This window comes from Trichechus manatus, unplaced genomic scaffold (genome assembly GCF_000243295.1).
Source record: "Trichechus manatus latirostris isolate Lorelei unplaced genomic scaffold, TriManLat1.0 scaffold00232, whole genome shotgun sequence".
Taxonomy (NCBI): domain Eukaryota; kingdom Metazoa; phylum Chordata; class Mammalia; order Sirenia; family Trichechidae; genus Trichechus; species Trichechus manatus.
The window spans coordinates 979,804-999,791 of NW_004444168.1; the positions used below are offsets into that span (position 1 = coordinate 979,804).

Sequence of the window (19,988 nt, forward strand, 5' to 3'; positions counted from 1 at the left end):
ATCTCTTCATTTGATGTTCTAGGGTTTCAGGATTGTTGATTCTCTGTTTGGCTTAGTTTTTCGGATCTTTGTTGTGGAGGGATGGCGTGGTGTTTCTGCCTAGAGCACCATCTTGCCGGAAGTCCCCCTTAGCTATTCTTAACAACAGTTATTTAGTTAGAATCCACATACCATACGGTTTATCCACCTAAAGAGCATAATTCAGTGGCTTTTAGTGTATTTGCAGAGTTGTGCAATAATCACCATGATCAATTTTAGAACATTTTCATCACTCCTCCAGAAAGAAACCGTGTATCCTTTAGCTGTCAACCCCCAATACCTCCACCCACCCCTAGGCAACCACTAATCTACTTTATGCCACTACATATTCGCCTGTTGTGGATATTTCACATAAATGGGTTCATTCAATATGTGGTTCTTTGTTACTGACTTCTTTCCCTTAGTATAATGTATTCAGGGTTCATTCATGTTGTAGCATGTATCAGTAATTCATTTTCTTTTTTATGGCTGAGTAATACTCCATTCTATGGCTATGTTACATTTTCTTTATATGTTCATCAGTTGGTGGACATTTTGTTTTTTTGTTTTGGTTGTTTCTTCATTTTGGCTATTATGAATAACGCTGCTATGAACATTTGTGTACACTTTTTTTGTGCAGACATACGTTTTCAGTTCTCTTGGGTAATACCTGGTAGTAGAATTGCTGACTCATATGGACTCCGTGTTTAACTTTTTGAGGAACTTCCAGATGGTTTTCCCAACAATGTATGAGGGATCCAGTTTCTACACATCCTCACCAAAGCTTGTTATTTTTTGATTTTGATTATAGACATCCAAGTGGTATCTCATTGTGATTTTGATTTGCATTTCCATAGTCAGAATCGACTTGACAGCAACAGGTTTAATGACATTGAGGAGCCCTGTGGGCGCAGTGGTTAAGAGCTACACCTGCTAACCAAAGGGTTGGCAGTGTGAGTTCACCAGCCGCTCCTTGTAAACCCTATGAGTCAGTTCTACTTATCCTGTAGGGTTGCTATGATTCAGAATTGACTCTACAGCAGAGATTTTTTTTCTTTAATAACCTTGAAACCCTATGGGGTAGATCCACTCTCTACTACAGAGTTGCTGTGAGTCGGAATCGACTCGAGGATAATGGGTTTGGTTTGGTTTAATGATACTGAACATCTTTTCATGTGCTTATTGGCCATTTGCATAAGTTCTTTGGAAAAATATCTATTCAGATTATTTACCCATTTTAAATTAGTTTGTTTGTGATTTTATTATTAAGTTGAAAGAGTTTTTTATGTATTCTAGATAAAAGTCTTTTATCAGATATATAACTTGCAAAATTTTTCTCCCATTCTGTGGATTGTCTTTTCACTTTCTAAATGATGTCCTTTGAAGAACAAAATTTTTTAATTTTGATCATGTCCAATTTTTCTTTTGTCACTGAATATGTATATATTGATACATATTTGAAATATGGATGATAAACATTTAAAAATTAAATAGTATATTTTATTCGAAACAGGGAGTACAGGAAAACAAAATAGGAAGAAAGAAGAGTGAGGAGGAATAGAGTTCCTTTGGAGATTATGAAAGAGCCTTTTACCACTTAAAAGATTTTAGAGATTGGTGACACTGGTTTTTATTTTACTAAAATTGAATCAAAATCAACACCCGCCTCTTAACCGGATGTAATGGTACTGTTAGTGTACCCATTATGTTTATATGACTTGATAGAAGAATGTTTTTGTTTTACCTGATATTCCTGAAATAAAAAAAAGAAAGAGAAAAAACACAGACAGTTTTCAAAAGAGTTTTTAATCTCTGGAAGTACTAAATAATGCAAGGCAATGTAAGATGATGATGGACTGGAGGTGGGGGAATAGTGCTGAGTTTGGGGTGAGTAAGAAGCTACTTAAGCTGGTGATTTAAATGGAAATCCTGTTGTGATGGTGCATTTGCTGTTTTGGAAGCTCATTCATGAAATTAACAGAGCATTTGAGCTGGAGCTAGGATTGCCGAAGAGATTATCCATAATATGTAGTTACTACTTGGTTCCTCAGCTTCTTTAAGATAGATTACTTTCTCTGAGTAACAGGTCTACAAGGTACTTTGGCTGTCATTCATCTCATATATATCTGTAACTATCTTTTCCGAAAAGAGACATCATGAACAGTTGTATGTCCGAAGTATTATCAAAAAGCAAAAACAAACAAACAAAACCCCACACAATCATGTGATGAGAGCCATGTGGTAAGAGCAGCTTAAGAGACAGTGGTTTTAGTTAATAATAAACTGAGATTAAATAGCATGATCTTACCAATGAATTCAATCTATTGTTATATTATCAGAAGTGTGAAATGCAGAATAAATACGATTAGTTTGCTCTACTCTCCTCTTGACAGATTACACCAACAGTGGAATGCAACATCTTATAAAGTGCTGAGTTTTGCAGTTCTGGAAATGTTCCAACTAAAGGAGCATGATTACTGCTAAGGACCTTATAAAGGGGATTCTAGAAATGGTTGATAGTGATTGGGGGCAAACCCTGAGCCTTCTCACTCTGATTTATATAATTTTGTAGGCCAAGCATGCCGTTGTTTAGCATATAGTGAACAGAGACAAACTATGAGAAAGACAAACCAGACACAGGTGACTGAATTCTTCCTCCTGGGACTCTCTGATGACCCATATATCCAGAAACTGATGTTTGCCTTATTCCTGGGTGTCTACCTGGTCACTGTGCTTGGAAATCTGCTTCTGATGTCCCTTGTTCAGGTTGACCCCCGACTTCACACACCCATGTATTTTTTTCTCTGCAATTTGTCTCTGGCTGACCTCTGTTTCTCTACCAACATCGTTCCTCAGGCCCTCGTTCACCTGCTATCCAGGAAGAAGGCCATTTCATTCATACGTTGTGCAGCTCAGCTTCTACTCTTCCTCATTTTTGGGGGTACACAGTGTGCCCTTCTAGCAGTGATGTCCTGTGATCGCTATGTGGCCATCTGCAATCCTTTGCATTACTCTAACATCATGACCTTGAGGGTGTGTGTCCAACTGGCCACAGGCTCATGGACCAGTGGCATTCTGGTGTCTGTTGTGGACACCACCTTCACATTAAGGCTACCCTACCGAGGCAGCAATAGCATTGCTCATTTCTTTTGTGAGGCCCCTGCACTGTTGGTCCTGGCATCCACTGATACCCATGCTTCAGAAATGGCCATTTTTCTAGTGGGCGTCGTGTTCCTCCTCATACCGGTTTCCCTAATTTTGGTATCCTATGGCCTTGTTATAGTGACTGTGGTCAGGATGAAGTCAGCTGCTGGGAGGCTCAAGGCATTCTCTACCTGTGGCTCCCACCTCATGGTGGTCATCCTTTTTTATGGATCAGCAATTATCACCTACATGACACCAAAGTCTTCCAAGCAGCAGGAAAAGATAGTGTCTGTTTTCTATGCAGTGGTGACCCCCATGCTCAATCCCCTCATCTACAGCCTGAGGAACAAGGATGTGAAGGGAGCTCTGAGAAAAGTAACCACAAGGAATTTCCCATCCAGCCTTGGGATCTACCACTGATTGTGAGGTCAGAGACCCTGCCACTCCCTACTAGTAAGACTTGATGAGTAGTCACCTTTCGTGTGAATCTGGAACATGGTAAGAGGCTCATCTTAGGGCCTTGTCCTTGGATACACTCTCCATCCGTCATCCGGGATTTCCTTTGTAGAAGGAGAAGGACGGTAACTCATAGAGCAATAAGGCGGTGTGTTTGCTTCCTTCTGGGTGGTCCTTTGACATATAAGGATTAAGAAATCTCTGGAGAAGCATTCATAAATTAATAAACCCTGAAACTTGTAAAATCTATCTTTTTAATTTTGCTGTATGTTACTATCTATCTATCCCAGATCCTATTCCAACCTTTTATTGTTTTGTATTTCTGAATCTCTTTGTATCATCAAATGATCAAAAATTTGAAAACGTTTCTGTTAGGTGCTGTCGAGTTGATTCAGACTCATAGTGACCCAGTGTGACCGAGTGGAACTGTCTCATAAGCTTTACTTGGCTGTAATCTTTATGGAAGCAGATCGCCAAGTCTTTCTCCTGCAGAGCCACTGGGAGGGTTCGAACAACCAAACTTTCGGTTTGCAGCCAAGCACTTAACCATTGTACCTCCAGTGCTCCATTAACAAACATTAATCACTTACTGTGAGCTAGATGCTGTCTGAGTGTGTGTGTGTGTGTATGCTTGATGTGAGTAGTGGAGAGCATGGGTCAAGTGAAGCAGAACATATGGCCTGTGGTGTCCTTCTCACACTCTTCTTAGAAACATAAGGATCAATTCTATCAGGATACACCCTTACAAAAATGAAGAGAGGATTTTGGGAACCAGCATGAAATAGTAACTCGTCCCAGGGCTAGCAAGAGTGAGGAGCTGTTACCAGTCCTCCACCTGAAGGACCAAGAGTGGGGAAATGGAACCTGGAGTGGGTAGCTCTGCATAGAAGGCCGCCAGATGTAGGTATACGGAGGTGAGGAAGTCTTGCAAATAAATATTTAAAGCTTATTGTCTATTATTGTATTTCAATTAGAAGCCAGAGAACAAGAGAACATATTGATACAATGTATAAAAGTCAGCTTTCTGAGGCACATTTGAAGGTGGAAAGGATAGAGACTAGGTCTGAAATGGCAAACATAAGCTGAAGTATACTGCTTTTACCCTCAGGATCCACTTGTTCTTTTTCTGGTGATTAATTCAAGTCCCCCTATACAGGGAACACATAAAGCTTCATTAGCAACTTAGTCATAGCAATGTGATATCAATTAGGTCACACTTCTACTTGATATCTAAAATAATAGCTCCCACCAGGACTCTTTACCTAAGGAAGCTGAGGGAGAAACAGATAAAAAGCAAACAATTAACAGGAAACATAGCTGCTATAGTTCCTGATTCTGGTCGCTGGACCTAAGTTGATAATCATAGCTTCTTTCTTTTCCCAACCCTTTCATGGTTTTCTTATCTTCTGCCAGCGCCTCATTTGGATGGGGTTCTTTACCTGGTATGTTGTTGTGTTGTCTGGCGTGGTGACCTAAAATTTCTTTCCTATCAGATTTGAGTTCTTGGTAATACTTTTTTAATTGGATTTCTGCAGTTTCCGTTTGAGCAGGGTTATTGTTAAAGGAGGTGTTTCTGGGTAGTTTAAACAGTTAATGTACTTGGCTGTGAGTTGAAAGGTTGGGGGTTCTAGTCCTCCCACAGGCACCTCGGAAGAAACGCCTAGCTTATCTACACCTAAAAAATCGGTTACTGAGACCCTACAGAGCTCAGTTCTACTATGACGCACTTGGGGTTGCATGAGTTGGAATCAGGTTGTGAGCAAATGATTTTTTATTGTTAAAGGAAGTGTCATAAGATATCCCAGTGGATTCCTCTTGGTTCTAAACCTGGTCTTACTTACCCCTAGTTGTATCAGCAACCTAATTTGCCCTTGGAATCAGAACTTATCACTTCAGGCTATAGAGTGATTCCCATTGTCCGCCTGCAGATTCAGTAATATGAAGACTCCAATACTTGTGAGTAGTTTTCTACTTCCAATTCATTAGGATCATGAGTGGTTCAAGACCACCATGAAGGCATTCCTTCTTTGGGCCTGGCAACTATAAATCAGCCAAAACCAAGAATGTGGGCATGGGTAGCAAAAACTCTTCAGTGGGTTACTAGTGTAATCACGAAAGGAGCCACTCCACCTGTATCTCCTGGTTTGCCACCATTGCGTTCTGGTTATTTTAGGGACAGCATCATATATTGACCACTATTTTAAAGCATATACTTCATTTTATGAGACAGCACTCCAACCACTCAGAGGTTATCCTCTAGCTGGTGTTTAGATTTCAGCAGGCCATTCTACAATTTTATCAGGTCAACTGCTTATGGATAATGGGGTTGCCATGAGTTGGAATCAATTGATGAGATAAATAAATTGAGTGGTCTTAAGCCCACTACCACAATTTTCTTCACTATAAAATGTGTCTTCTGGCTGGGATTGATGTTGTGTGGGATACATTTATCTATTGAAAAGAATTCTAAAAATCAGTGAATAGTGAAGCTGAAAGAAACTCTGCAAGTCTGTTCGTATGAGAAGAAAACACTACTAACTCCTAAATGATGGAAGCGGTCCTGTGTAATCACCGTATTGCCAGAGGTCAACTGCTTTTCTTGGTGAAGGTGCTGTTTTGAGGCTCAGTTTTTTTTTTTTTAAATGTAAACCATATTATAAACACTATCACACATGATATAAAAGATTTTAATCATCCTGAAAAGGTCCCTGATGCCCTATTTCAGTCAGTGCCATCCATCTGCTCCTAACCCCTGGCAACCATTGATCTGCTTTTTGTCACTATGTCTTTACTTTTTCTAAAATTTTACATATATAAAATCATTCAGTATGGAGTTTTTTGGGTCTGTCTTCTTTTATATAGATTAATAATTTTAAGACATGTCCATTTTGAGACACTGTATGTATCAATAGTCTCTTCCATTTTATTGCTAAGTAGTATTCCATGCACGGTCCATGAGGAAATGGAAAGATTACATACAATGAAGAATGCAGGTGGAGAAGAAAGGCATGTCATCTTTTATGACAAAAGATAAACAGACAAAGATGTGGGTATAGATGGATACATTTAGTTGTAAGGGCATAAAAAGAAATCATTTATGTCTGCTTACCTCAATTATCTCGATGAAGTAGAAGTTATTGTTTTGTATGGAATGGGGAAAGGAGTGGAACAGGGAAGAATGGCAACAGTTTGGGACATTAGCTGAGAAGAATAGGATATGACCAAATGTATTAGTTTCCTGTTGCTGCTTTAACAAATTACCACAAACTTTGTGTTTTAAAACAACATAGATTTATTATGTTACAGTTCTTGACGTCAGAAGTTCAAAACGAATTTCGCTGGGCTAAAGTCAAGGTATTGGCAGGCCTGCACGTCCTTCTGGAGGTTCTAGGGGAGAATTCATTCCCTTGATTTTTCCAGCTTGTAGAGGCTGCCTTATGTTCCTTGGCTGAAGGCCCCTTCCTCCATCTTCAAAGCCAGTGGAGTAGCATCTTCTCTCCTCCTCTCTTACCTCTGCTTCCATCTTTGTACCTTTTCTCTTTCACTCTGATCATTCTGCCTTCCTCTTATAGGACCCTTGTGATTGTGTGGGCACACCCAGATAATTCAGGATAATCTCCCTATCTCAAGATACTTAACTTAATCACACCTACAAAGTACTTTTACCATGCACAGTAACATATTCAGAGGTTCTGGGGATTAAAAGTACACATCTTTGGGGGGCCAGTCTTCAGCCTACCACACCAAGGTCAAGTAAAATAAATGTGGAGGAATGATTAAAGCTTATCTAAAATTTATAATGGTACCAATCTGCTTAGCTGTTTGTCATTATGTATGTAGGACCCCATGAGCTGTCTTTTCATTTACAAATTTTTCTGCTGATGTTTCAGAGTGGACTGCTATTCTGGGTCCCTTGCTACATGAGAAGAGAAGGATAGTTTGTATGGGAGATTCAGCTTGCTCTGGTACCTTCAGGCCAACCCTCCAGAGGTAGGGTTGTGTATAGAGTTTCTATTGAGGACATGTGTACCCTGTTAATTATCAATTAATTGTCAGAGATATGTTTACACAAAGTTATATTGCATATGGCCTACAGCTGCTGCTTTTTATGAGTCAAGAATTGGACTATATTCACTGGGAAACTTCATAAAAGGGGCTACTGTGTTGGTTGAGTGATATGCAAGCTTGAAAAAAGACAATTTCATCTAATCAAAATAAGATTACAGAAAAAAAATCTAGAAACCAAGGAATCCTTGGGTTATTGACTGCAATTCCCCACCATCTGTCTACTTACACTTAACTGGGGCATTCTGTACACCCTTCCTGTCAAGAAACTCTTATGTCCTATTTGAATAACTTGAGATTGAGTCAATTGTCTGTGCAGAGTCATCTTTCTGTGATGCTGCATAAACTGATTGACCATGGTAGGAAAGATAAAAATCTATCAATTGTTGGTTCTCTAAACGTGTACTTGATAAATCTCTGGTGATTTTAAGTATCTTTTTATGACCTCTCTTTTTTACTGGAATTTAAACTCCATGAGACAAGAAATCTGGTTTTTTTACTAATGTATCTTCAGGGTCTTGAACAGAGCCTGACACATGCTGATTGCTGAATAAGTATTTGTTCAAAAAATGATTTAATGAATGATAAAAAAAAAAAAGGATTTTTTAAAATCATTACTTTAATTATCTTGTAAACAAAGAAATTCTGGAAATTTGCAGTTAGAGTATTTGGACAAATGGATATAAAGCAGAAGATTACAAAATAAAATGTATAAAGAAGTTCAAGAAAGTTGTAAATAAATAAAAGATGGCAGATTGTAGTTAAGTTATCAATCTTTAGGTAAGTTCCCAATCTGAAAACTAGCAACATCCTTGGAGCCACTGGTACCACAGTCCCACAGAATACTGGGCCTACTACAGTTCTTTCTGTTATCACTTATATTCTTTCATTCAGAAAGTAATCTCTGTGGAAATTCCAAAATCCCAGAATGTATACTGTGACTCTTGGAAAGAGTAGAGACCAAAAAACCCATTTTGGCATTCATTTCTCATTCCTTTTGTCCTTGCATTCTGCTACTTCAGTTTCCATCGAAGTTAGTCTTAGTTTCCAAAGGCCCAGGGTCCTGCAGATGACCTGCCTCAGTGCAGCCTTTATTCCCTGTTCCTTAAGCTGTAGATGGTGAGATTCATCATGGAATCACCACCATGTAGGAGAGTGAGAGTAGCTTCTTGCTATCAGGAGACATGCTAGACCAGGGTAAGATGTACCTGAAGATGGCGGTGATGTAGAAGAGGGAGACAACCAGGAGGTGGAAGGAACATGTGCAGAAGGCTTTGCATTTCCCCTTAGCTGAGGGCATCCTGAAGATAGTAGAAAGGATATGGACATAGGACCCCAGGATCAGCAAGAAAGGGAAGAGGATGAATAACACAGTAGCTTTAGAGCCTGCAGTTCAAAAGAAGGGTAGAACAGACCAGTGCAGTGACAGAGGGGCTGTCACAGAAGAGGTAGTTCACCTTGTTGGGACAACAAAACCTTGAAAACATTTTGTTAGTTATTTCTAGATGCTGTTGAGTCGAATCCAACTCATAGCGCCCCTATGTACAACAGAACAAAACACCACCAGGTCCTATGCCATCCTCACAATTGTTGCTATATTTGAGACCGTTGTTGGAGCCACTATACCAGTCCATCTTGTTGAGGGTCTTCCTCTTTTTCACTGACCCTTACTTAACCACGCATGCCCTTCTCTAGAGACTGGTTCCTACTATTGACATGTCCAAAGCATGTGAGATGAAGTCTCACCATCATCACTTCTAAAGAGCATTCTGGCTGTACTTCTTGCAACAGAGATTTGTTCCTTCTTCTGCCAATCCATGGTATACACAATATTCTTCCTCAACAGTATGATTCAAATGCATCAGCCCTTCCTCTGTCTTCCTTATTCGTTGTCCAGCCTTCACATGCATATGAGGTGACTGAAAATACCATGGCTTGGTTCAGGCACACCTTAGTCCTCCAGTGGCATCTTTGGTTTAACACTAAAGAGGTCTTCTGCAGCACATTTGCCTAATGCAATACGTTGTTTGATTTCTTCACTGCTGATTTCATGGGTATTGATTGTGGATTAAAATAAAATGAAATTCTTGACAACGTCAATCTTTTCTGCATTCATCATGGTGTTGCATATTGGTTCAGTTGTGAAGATTTTTGTTTTCTTTATGTTGAGGTGTAATCCATATGGAAAGCTGTAGTCTTTGATCTTCATTAGTAAGTGCTTCAAGTTCTCTTCACTTTCAGCAATCAAGGCTGTACCGTGTGCATATAGGAGATTTTTAATGAGTCTTCCTGCCATACTGATGCCGTGTTCTTCTTCATATAATCCAGTTTCTCAGATTGTTTGCTCAGCATACAGATTGAATAAGTATAGTGAGAGGATACTACCCTGATGCACACATTTCTTGAATTTAAACCACGCAGTATCCCCTCGTTCTGTTCAAACAACCACCTCTTGGTTTACGTACAGGTTCCTTATGAGCACAATTAAGTGTACTGGCATTCCCTTTTTTTGTAATGTTATACATAATTTGTTATGATCCACACAGTTGAATACCTTTGCATAGTTAATAAAACAGAGGTTAACATCTTTCTGGTATTCTCTTCTTCCAGTCGAGATCTGTCTGACATCAGCAGTGGTATCCCTGGTTCTACGTCCTCTCTGAATCTGACTTGAATTTCTGGCAGTTCCCTGTCAATGTATTGCTGCAGCCATTTTTGTATTATTTTCAGCAAAATTTTACCTCTGTGTGCAATTAATGATATTGTTCGATAATTCTGCTTTCTGTTGGATCACCTTTCATTATAAAATGGGCACAAATATGGATCTCTTCCAGTCGATTGGCCAGGTATCTGTCTTCCAAATTTCTTCATCAAGATGAGTGAGTGCCTCCAGCATTTCATCTGTTTGTTGAAACATCTCAATTGGTATTCCATCAATTCTTGGAGCATTGTTTTTCGCCAGTGCCTTCAGTGCAGCTTGGACTTCTTCCTTCAGTACCATTTGTTCCTGATCCTGCTGCCTTTTGAAATGGTTGAACATCGACCAATTCTTTTTGATATAATGACTCTGTGTATTCCTTCCATCTTCTTTTGATGCTTCCTGTATTTTTAATATGTTAGAAATGAATCTGTGGACACCAAATTACAAATATATTACCATTTACAATCACTTAAAAAAGGAAAATGTTATTGTTGTTAGTTATTGTCCAGTCGGTTCCAACTCATAGCAACCCTATGTACAACAGAATGAAACACTGCCTGATCCTGTACCATCCTCACAATCATTATGTTTGAACGTATTATTGCAGCCACTGTGTCAATCCATCTCGTTGAGGGTCTTCCTCTTTTTCACTGACCCTCTACATAACCAAGTATTATGTCCTTCTTCAGGAACTGGTCCTTCCTGATAATTGAAAGGCATTAATTCTTCTGTGTTCCTTATTCATTGTCTGGCTTTCACATGTATATGAGGCAGTTGAAAATATCATGGCTTGGGTTAGGCGCACCTTAGTCCTCAAAGTGACATCTCTACTTTTTAACACTTTAAGGAAGTCTTTTGCAGCAGATTTGTCCAGTGCAGTATGTCATTTGATTTTCTGACTGCTGCTTCCATGGGCATTGATTGTGGATCTAATCTATTTTTGAGATGGTCTCCAAATTTTGATAGGGTATATTCAAGGTTGTATTTTGGCCCTCATGGACTTGTTTTAATTTTCTTGAGCTTCAGCTTGAACTTGCATATGAGCAATTGATGGTGTGATGGTTAAGATTGTGTGTCAGTTGGCTGGGCCATGATTCTCAGTGTTTTAATGTGATCGCTCCCATGATTGAATATACTGTGAGTAGCTGATCAGATGAAAGGGAGTCTCCCTGGAGGTGTGGCCTGCATCTGAATATAAGCAGATGTTCTGGCTTTTTGCTCACTCTGGATCCTGCGGCTGCCTCCTGTCATCTCATCTCCAGTTCTTGGGACCTGAGCTGTCAGTATATCTGCCGAACTTGGGATTTGTGTATCTTCACAGCCTGTGAGCGGGAGCCCTGCTCTCCAACCTGCCGATCTTGGGCTTGCCAGCTTCTGCGGCTGCCTGACTTGGGAGAGGCCTCTACCCTGATCCACGGACTTGGGACATTCTAGCCTCTACAATTGTGTGAGCTGTTTCCTTGATATAAATCTCTCTCTATATATATATTTATACGCTTTACTGGTTTGGCTTCTCTAGAGAACCCAGCCTAAGACAGATGGTCTGTTTTGCAGTCGTCCCCTGGCCTTGTTCTGACTGGTGATATTGAGCTGCTCCATTATCTTTCCACAAATGTAGTTTATTTGATTCCTGTTTATTCCATCTGGCCAGGTCCACATGTATGACTGCCATTTATGTTATGGAAAAAAGATACTGCAATAAATAAATGGTTGGTTTTGCAAAATTCTATGACTCAATCTCCCGTGTTATTTTTATCACCAAGGCCATATTTTCCAACTACAGATCCTCGTTCGTTTCCAACTTTCGCTTTCCAATCTGACCAGTAATTATCACTGCATCTTGATTGCATATTTGATAAATTTCAGACTGTTGGGGTTGGTAAAAATCTTTAAAATCTTTGTCTTTGGCATTAGTGATGGTATGTAAATTTGAATAATAGTCCTGTTAATTGGTCTTCCTTGTAGGCATATGGATATTACCCTATCACTGACAACTTTGTAGTTTAGGATAGATCCTGCAGTGTCCTTTTTGACAGTGAATGCAAGGCTATTCCTCTTCACCTTGTCATTCCTGGCTTAGTAGACCAGAAGATTGTCTGATTCAAAATGGCCAATATCAGTCCATTTCAGCTCACTAATGCCTAGCATGTCTATCTTTATGCACTCCATTTCATTTTTGACAACTTCCAGTTTTCCTAGATTCATACTTGGGACATTCCACATTCCAATTATTAATGGATGTTTGCAGCTATTCTCATTTTGAGTCATGCCACATCAGCAAACCAAGGTCCCAAAAGCTTGACTCTATCCACATCATTAAGGTCAACTCTGCTATGAGGAGGCAGGCTTTCAGCAATTGTTTTGAGTACCTTCCAACCTGAGGGGCTCATTTTCCAGCACTATATCAGACAGTGTTCAGCTACTATCCATAAGGTTTTCACTGGCTAATTCTTTTCAGGAGTAGATCGCCAGGTCCTTCTTCCCAGTTTGTCTTAGTCTGAAAGCTCTGCTGAAACCTGTCCACTATGGGTGACCCTGCTGGTATTTGAAATACCAGTGGTATAGCTTCCTGCATAACAGAAACACACAATCTACCACAGTACGACACTGATAGATGAGTGGTAGACGCAGGTGTGGGAAACTGAGGCCTAAGGAAGAGATTTACTGCTGAGATCTTCCCAGTGTGGGCACAGAAATAGAATTATGTGTCTCAGAAAACCCTGCCAAATCTTGGCCAGTTGAACATTTTAATCTGCAGAAGGGCTACTGGCCCTTGGTGAGGAGACTTACCTGTGCCCAACAGGGAGATCTGTCTTGCTCAGCTCTGCTTGAAACTCTACTCTTCGTGCATGTCCTTGAGTAGTTGAAGAGCTCTGGGTTTATTGTCACTCCGTGTCATGAATGAGCCGTTAATGGCTGGAGCTACAGCCAGGCCACTACCATCTTCTCTGTGTCAGACATGACTATATAGGTGGGCCATATTCCCAGTCCTGAGTTTAGGAGATTTATTCCCAGCTTCTTATTCCCAGTGCTTTATTTGTCCTGAGGGTCAAAGGGCTGGCACTTGTATTTCCCCCAGGTGTTCTTGGGCTCACCTTAGGTCCTCTTCCTTCCCTTCCTTACGTGAACCTGACCTTTCTTGAATCTTCTCCTTTGGGGCCCTGATGAATGTCAGATGTCAACAGGATGAAATTCAAGAAAGGAAAACCAAACTCAAGGCTAGAGCAAGTAGCACTGTGCACAGAAAAGCACAAAGGCTTGAAGTCACAATGATCTTAATTTAATCCCAGGACTGGAATTCTCTAGTTTATGATATTTTTAGAAATTTTATTAAACTCTCTGAGTTTCAATTTCCATATTCTTTAATGATAATATATGTATTTTATCATTTCAGTTATGATTGAATGAGTTGGCTTATACTAATAAAAATCACCATATAATAAATAATCATTAAATAAATATTTATTGAGTACTAAATGTCATGTACTATTCTAGTCATTAGGATGCAGAAATAAAAAATACATATAGGTACAGTTTCTGTGCCCATGAAACATGGGAAGAGAAATTATTTTGCACTCATTGAATTTTTGACTTTAAAATTATTTTGTTTTGAAATAATTTTAGATTTAAAGAAGAGTTACAGTGATAGTAAGGACAGTTCCATTATACACTTCTCCCAGGTTCCTCTAATTTTAACATCTTATGTAACCATGGTTTATTTGTCAGAACAAAAAAATTAACATTTAAATAATACTATTAACTAAACTACAGCCATTATTCTATTTTGATCAGTTTTCCCACAAGTGTCTTTTTTCTATTGCAGAATTCAATCTAGGATTGAATTTATTGCATTTATTTGTCATGTATCCTTAGTTTTCTCCAATCTTTAGTATTTTCTCAGTGTTTCCTTGTTTTTATGACCTTGGTACTTTTTTGAAGATTGTTGGTTATGTCCCCAATTAGGTTTTTTCCATTAGACTTGGTTTATTGATTTTCTGTGAATAATATGACAAAGATAAGGTATCCTTCTCATCACATCATATCAAGGTCTGCAGGATATCAACATGACTTACCACTGGTTATGTTAACCTTGATCACTTGCTTAAGGTGGTGGCTTCCAGGCTTCTCCATTGTAAAGTTACTCTTTTTCTGTTTCTATACGCTATTCCTTAGAGTGAGTTACTCAGTCCGTCCCACATGCAAAGAAGGGAATTAATCTCTACCTCCAAGAGGAAGGAGTCTGAATTTTTATAATGTGTAAACATTATTCTTTTAATAAAAAAGAGATAGATTTGAAACAAAACCTTCATTCTGGTTTATCTTCCATTAATTCCATTACTATGTCTCCATTTCTCATTATACAATGTGAGAGAACAGTTGTGTGAATGAAATAGATAAAGTGTGGTACTATGCATTTTTCCTTCACAGCAGTGATATAGATGTGCAATTACCTATTTACTTGTGTAATTTTTTAAAATGTCTCTCATCCCTCTTGGATTGTAAGCTCCCTGAGGGCAGGGACTCTGTTCATCGTGGTAGACCCAGTACTTACAAGTTGTGGGTAGAGGAGGATTGGGTAGTGAGTCTGAAGTAGTGAGAATAGTAAGGAGGCTCTTATGGCAATAATTCAGGAATAAGGGCCTGGTTAGGCAAGTAGCAGTGGCAATGGAAATGGGAGTTGAACCAAGGAATGTGTAAGAAGAATTTTGCCAAGGAAGCATTAGCAAGATTAGGAGACTGGTTGAGTACTTCTACAATAGCACTTATCAAACTGTAGAATTATAAGACAGTAAAGCACTTTGAACAGCACTGTCTTTTTGTTCTATAGCTGTTTTTTTACTTGTCTGTCTCACTCATGTAGCCAGCATTCCTAGAGGGCAGCATTGTTGTACTCTCAGGACTCAGCGTATAAATGTTCACCGATTCAAGGAAAGAACATATCAATGCAATACAGGGTAAAAATGACCAATAAGTAACCAGACAAATTTTTTCAAGATTTGGAGAAAGAGTTTGTCTGGGTGCATGTGCTAGTCACATATGTTGACACCTATATAAAGATGTCTTAGAGTCTGTAGAAAAAATGGAATTCACATTAGGTGAGAAGTCAGGTCTAGAGAAAACAATCTGGGGATTGTTCATTCATGTAATCATTTATTAAGTACCTATTGTGTGCCAGGCACATGACTGGGCCTCAGGAATACAAATATGAATGATAAAATGTCCTTACTGTACTCTCTATGCATATCAAAATACAATGACAATGTCTTAATGCTGTAACGGTTATTTACCAACAGTTATATACCAGTTTGTATACTATACATGTACAAAGGAGAGTGTACTCTGTACTCTACTTTATCTAGAGGAATCAGGGAAAAATTTACAGAAGAAAACATTAGAGTTAAATGTTAAATGATAAAGTAGGAGTTAAGTTGGTATGGGGAGTGTCATGGATTGAATTGTGTCCCCCCAAAAATGTGTGTATCAATTTGGCTAGGCCATGATTCCCAGTGTTGTGTGGTTGTCCTCCATTTTGTGATTGTAATTTTACGTTAAAGAGGATTAGGGTGGGATTGTATCACCACCCTTACACCAGGTCACATCCCTGATCCAACGTAAAGGGAGTTTCCCTAGGGTGTGGCCTGTACCACCTTTTACGTTACAAGAGTTAAAAGGAGAGGGAAGCAGGCAGACAGTGGGGGACCTCATACCATCAAGAAAGCAGTGCCCCACTCCTGGTACCAAATTCTGCCTTAGTCATCTGGTGCTGCTCTAACAGATACCTAAAATGTGGAAGCGGTTTTAAAACTGTGAACGGATAGAGGTGCGGCAGTGACAGAGGACCAGCAGCAGCAGAGAAACAGCAGTGGCAGAGAACCATCAGCAACAGAACCAGGAGACCAGTGGGAGACAACGCTGGAGCTGACCCATGGAGGGAGAGAGCTGAGTGCCTGTGTGCATGAGGCTTTCTGGCTGAGTGGGGTGCCTCCAGGCACTTATACCAGTAGAGCTACAGAGCTTTGGAATACTTGCCCCAGTTGGGCAGATGCGGGCATGAGGCCCGAGGGCCAAGAGGCCACAGGAAACAGAAGCAGAAGCTGAAGAGACAAGGGACACAAGAAGCCTAGCTGCCTCAGTCTCAAAAGGTATGGCCATGACCTCAGGGGTTTCAAAGGGTGGGGCAATGGCCTCTGGTGCTTCTAAGGGTGGAGACGCCACTCAGATGGACTGGGAGAATGGTACGCCTAAAGCCAAGGGAGCAGAGTTGCTGTCCCAGTGGGCCTGGAAGGCGAGGCTGAAGCCCAGGGCCTAGGGGGCTTCACTCAGAATCTGGAGAGTGTGGCCAATACCTAGAGTCTGGATGGCAGGGCCATTGTGTAAATTGTCTCAGAGAACAGAGGTTTATTTTCAAAGCCTTGAGGGCTAATGTAATGTGTTCTGCTGACTTGCTTGGTGCCTGTTATCCCTTCTTTCCCTCCCGTTTCTCCCATTTGTAATGGAAATGTCTCGCTTGCGCCTGTTCTGTCATTGTACCTTTGGAAGCAAATAACTTGTATTCTAGATTTCAGGGATGAAGAGGAATTTTTGCATTTTGGACTTAGAGTTAAGACTCTGGCTGTGATATGATGGGGTGGATATGTTTTGCATGTTGCAAGGATGTGATTTTTGGGGGGCCAAAGGGTGGAATGTCATGGATTGAATTGTGTCCCCCCAAAAATGTGTGTATCAATTTGGCTAGGCTGTGATTCCCAGTGTTGTGTGGTTGCCCTCCATTTTGTGATTGTAATTTTATGTTAAAGAGGATTAGGGTGGGATTGTAACACCACCCTTACCCAGGTCACATCTGTGATCCAATGTAAAGGGAGTTTCCCTAGGGTGTGGCCTGCACCACTTTTTACCTTACAAGAGATAAAAGGAAAAGGAAGCAAGCAGAGAGTTGGGACCTCATATCACCAAGAAAGAAGCACCTGGAGCAGAGCGTGTCCTTTGGACCCGAGGTTCCTGCACAGAGAAGCTCCTAGTCCGGGGGAAGACTGATGATGATGAGTACCTTCCTCCAGAGCCAACAGAGAGAGAAAACCTTCCCCTGGAGCTGACGCCCTGAATTTGAACTTCTAGCCTACTAGACTGTGAGAAAATAAATTTTTCTTTGTGAAAGTAATCCACTTGTGGTATTTCTGTTAGAGCAGTACTAGATGACTAAGACAGGGAGGATGAGGGATTCTAGACAGAGGAACTGAGTAAAGATATAAATAGAATAACATTTCTACCTTTTATTGAAGACTTACTCTGTTCCAAATAGCTTTCTTTAGAAAATAAAAGTAACTATTTGTGCTTTCACTGATGCCAAAGAAATAGTTCACCATATAGCCTATAGAGTATCTATATATGTATGTCTCAGTATTTTTTTCTTTATGACTCTCCTGAATGTTACTTATCAATCTTTTATTTTCCACTTAACTCTTCCCAGCTTCTACTTTATATTTTAGAGAAGTTATATGTTGTATTGAAAAGAACATGATATTTTGAGGTCAAGTAGACCTGTATTTAAACCTGAGTTCTGACACTTACTAGTTATGACTTTGTCCTGGTCTATACATTATGATAATATCTGTGAGGATTAAACGATAGGTTATTTAAAAATATGTAGCTCATTATGTCTTCCAGTATATATTAGTTCCTTAATTTCCCCTGCTCCCTGAGAAAGGCAGGAACTAATGGTTTACTTTTACTACAATTAGTAGAGTACATCTGTTGAGAATGCTGCATATCTGATATTCTACTAAACTGTAAAAAACACTAAAAAGAAAAACAAAAACTGTTGCTGTCGAGTTGATTCTGACTCGTAGCAACCCTATAGAACAGAATAGAACTGTCCCATATGGTTTTCAGGGAGCAGCTGGTGGATTCGAACTGCCCACCTTTTGGTTAACAAGTGAGTTCTTAACCACTGTGCCACCAGGGCTCAAAAAAAAAAAAAAAATACTAATGGTCCACAAATGGAAGTGGTTGGCTAATATTTGATTTGCTTACATGGTGCCTCTGCTACTACAGAACTAGTGGTTCTAGACTTTCCAGTAGCTTTTATTATTCTTAATCTTTGCATCAATCCCATGAAGTAGGTATTATCACCCTATTTATAGAGGGGGAAACTGAGGCATAGAAATGAAGAGTAATTTGCAGGAGTTGCTCTTCCTGGTTAGTAAAGACAGGGTTTGAACCTAGGTCATTCAGACTCTAAATTGTTAAGAGGAGTAAAAAAAGACTATGTTTAAAGAAACTGAAAAAAGTGTGGTGTGAGGAAAAAGAAAATAGTCCAATATGATTATAGTTGAATGAATAAGGTAATGAGAACTGGAACTGGAGATAAATTAGAGCTAAATTATAAAGGGGCTGGTATGACATGCAAAGGACATTAGTTTTATACTAAGATAAGGGTGACTTATAAGGATTTTAAGCATGCTAATGACAAATCATCCCATTGGTGTTTTAGCAAGAACTCTGGAGAGCATATGGAGGATGGATTGAATGGAATGAAGTATATGTGTATGTCTGGAGTATGACTGGAGGCAAGGAGACCAATTAGCAATAATCCTGATGGGAAACATGAGTTATCTCCACAGGAGGGATCTGTTACAATTCTGGAAATAGACAGGATCTCTAAAAGATATTGTACAATGAGGAGAGAATAAGAGTGCCAATGATTGAATTCCCAGGACAAATGTAGTTTAGAAGGACATAGAAAATAACACAGAGAGGCAGCACTTGGACATGTAGGAGGAATAGCAAAAGAATCCCTGGTTATGGAAGGCAAGATGATAAAAAATTTCAAGAGCAATTTTCCATTTATATAAGCATCAAAGACACCCTGAAGAATATTTCATTTCCTCAAGAATCTCTCTAGACCAAGATCTGTTTCAAGCCTGGGATCACTGGACTCTGTTGTAACTTCATCCCACAAAAGTCCCTGGTCCCTCCAGATCCCCATCTCCAGAACCATAGTGTCTGAGAGCTGGATGGGGCCCTGGAGACCTGACAGCAAAACTCTAGCAGGCTCTGCTAAGGGGACTTATTTTTCTCTCCTTTTGATGCAACTACACTTGTCATCACTGCTTCTATCCTCATCTCCTCCACCCCTGGGGTTGCAGACTAACCAGTCTGTTAATGAGCAGTCACAGGCTGTGACCTCATTAAAAAGTTATTAATGAGGCACACTGCTGTTCAGGGAGCACAGCTGAGTGAGGCTCATAGTGGCCTATTCTGGGGCCTGGTGGGAAAGCCTATGTGAATAGAGGGGATGAAATCTGAGGACAGGGCTAATGAACTCAGGCTGCTGACCGACAGCTCCTAATGGCTCAGCTAAGCAAGCAGGCCAACTTTGAAGCTCAATTCCCTGCTGGCCTACAGGCATGTATAGGTGAGGTCCAGATCAGCGGAGATTTTCCTCTGAGCTATCAGCTCTGCTCAATGCCTGTTTTCCTGATGCCTTTTGATGGAGGACTTCAATTTCTGAAGTTAAAGATGATTTTGTGATGTACTGAATTTTAGCCTTATGTTCTCTCAGCTACCCAATTACAAAACTCTTTTTGACTAATCTGATATCTTA

General features: G+C 39.9%; 1 protein-coding gene across 1 annotated transcript; it reads left to right on the plus strand.

Moving 5' to 3' along the window:
• The first annotated feature begins 2,102 nt into the window (after positions 1-2,102).
• On the plus strand, positions 2,103-3,751 carry LOC101341961 (olfactory receptor 2D2-like). The gene has a single exon (XM_004389093.3). The coding sequence runs from the start codon at positions 2,635-2,637 to the stop codon at positions 3,580-3,582; it is 948 nt and encodes a 315-aa protein (XP_004389150.1). The 5' UTR covers positions 2,103-2,634; the 3' UTR covers positions 3,583-3,751.
• The last annotated feature ends 16,237 nt before the right edge of the window (positions 3,752-19,988 follow it).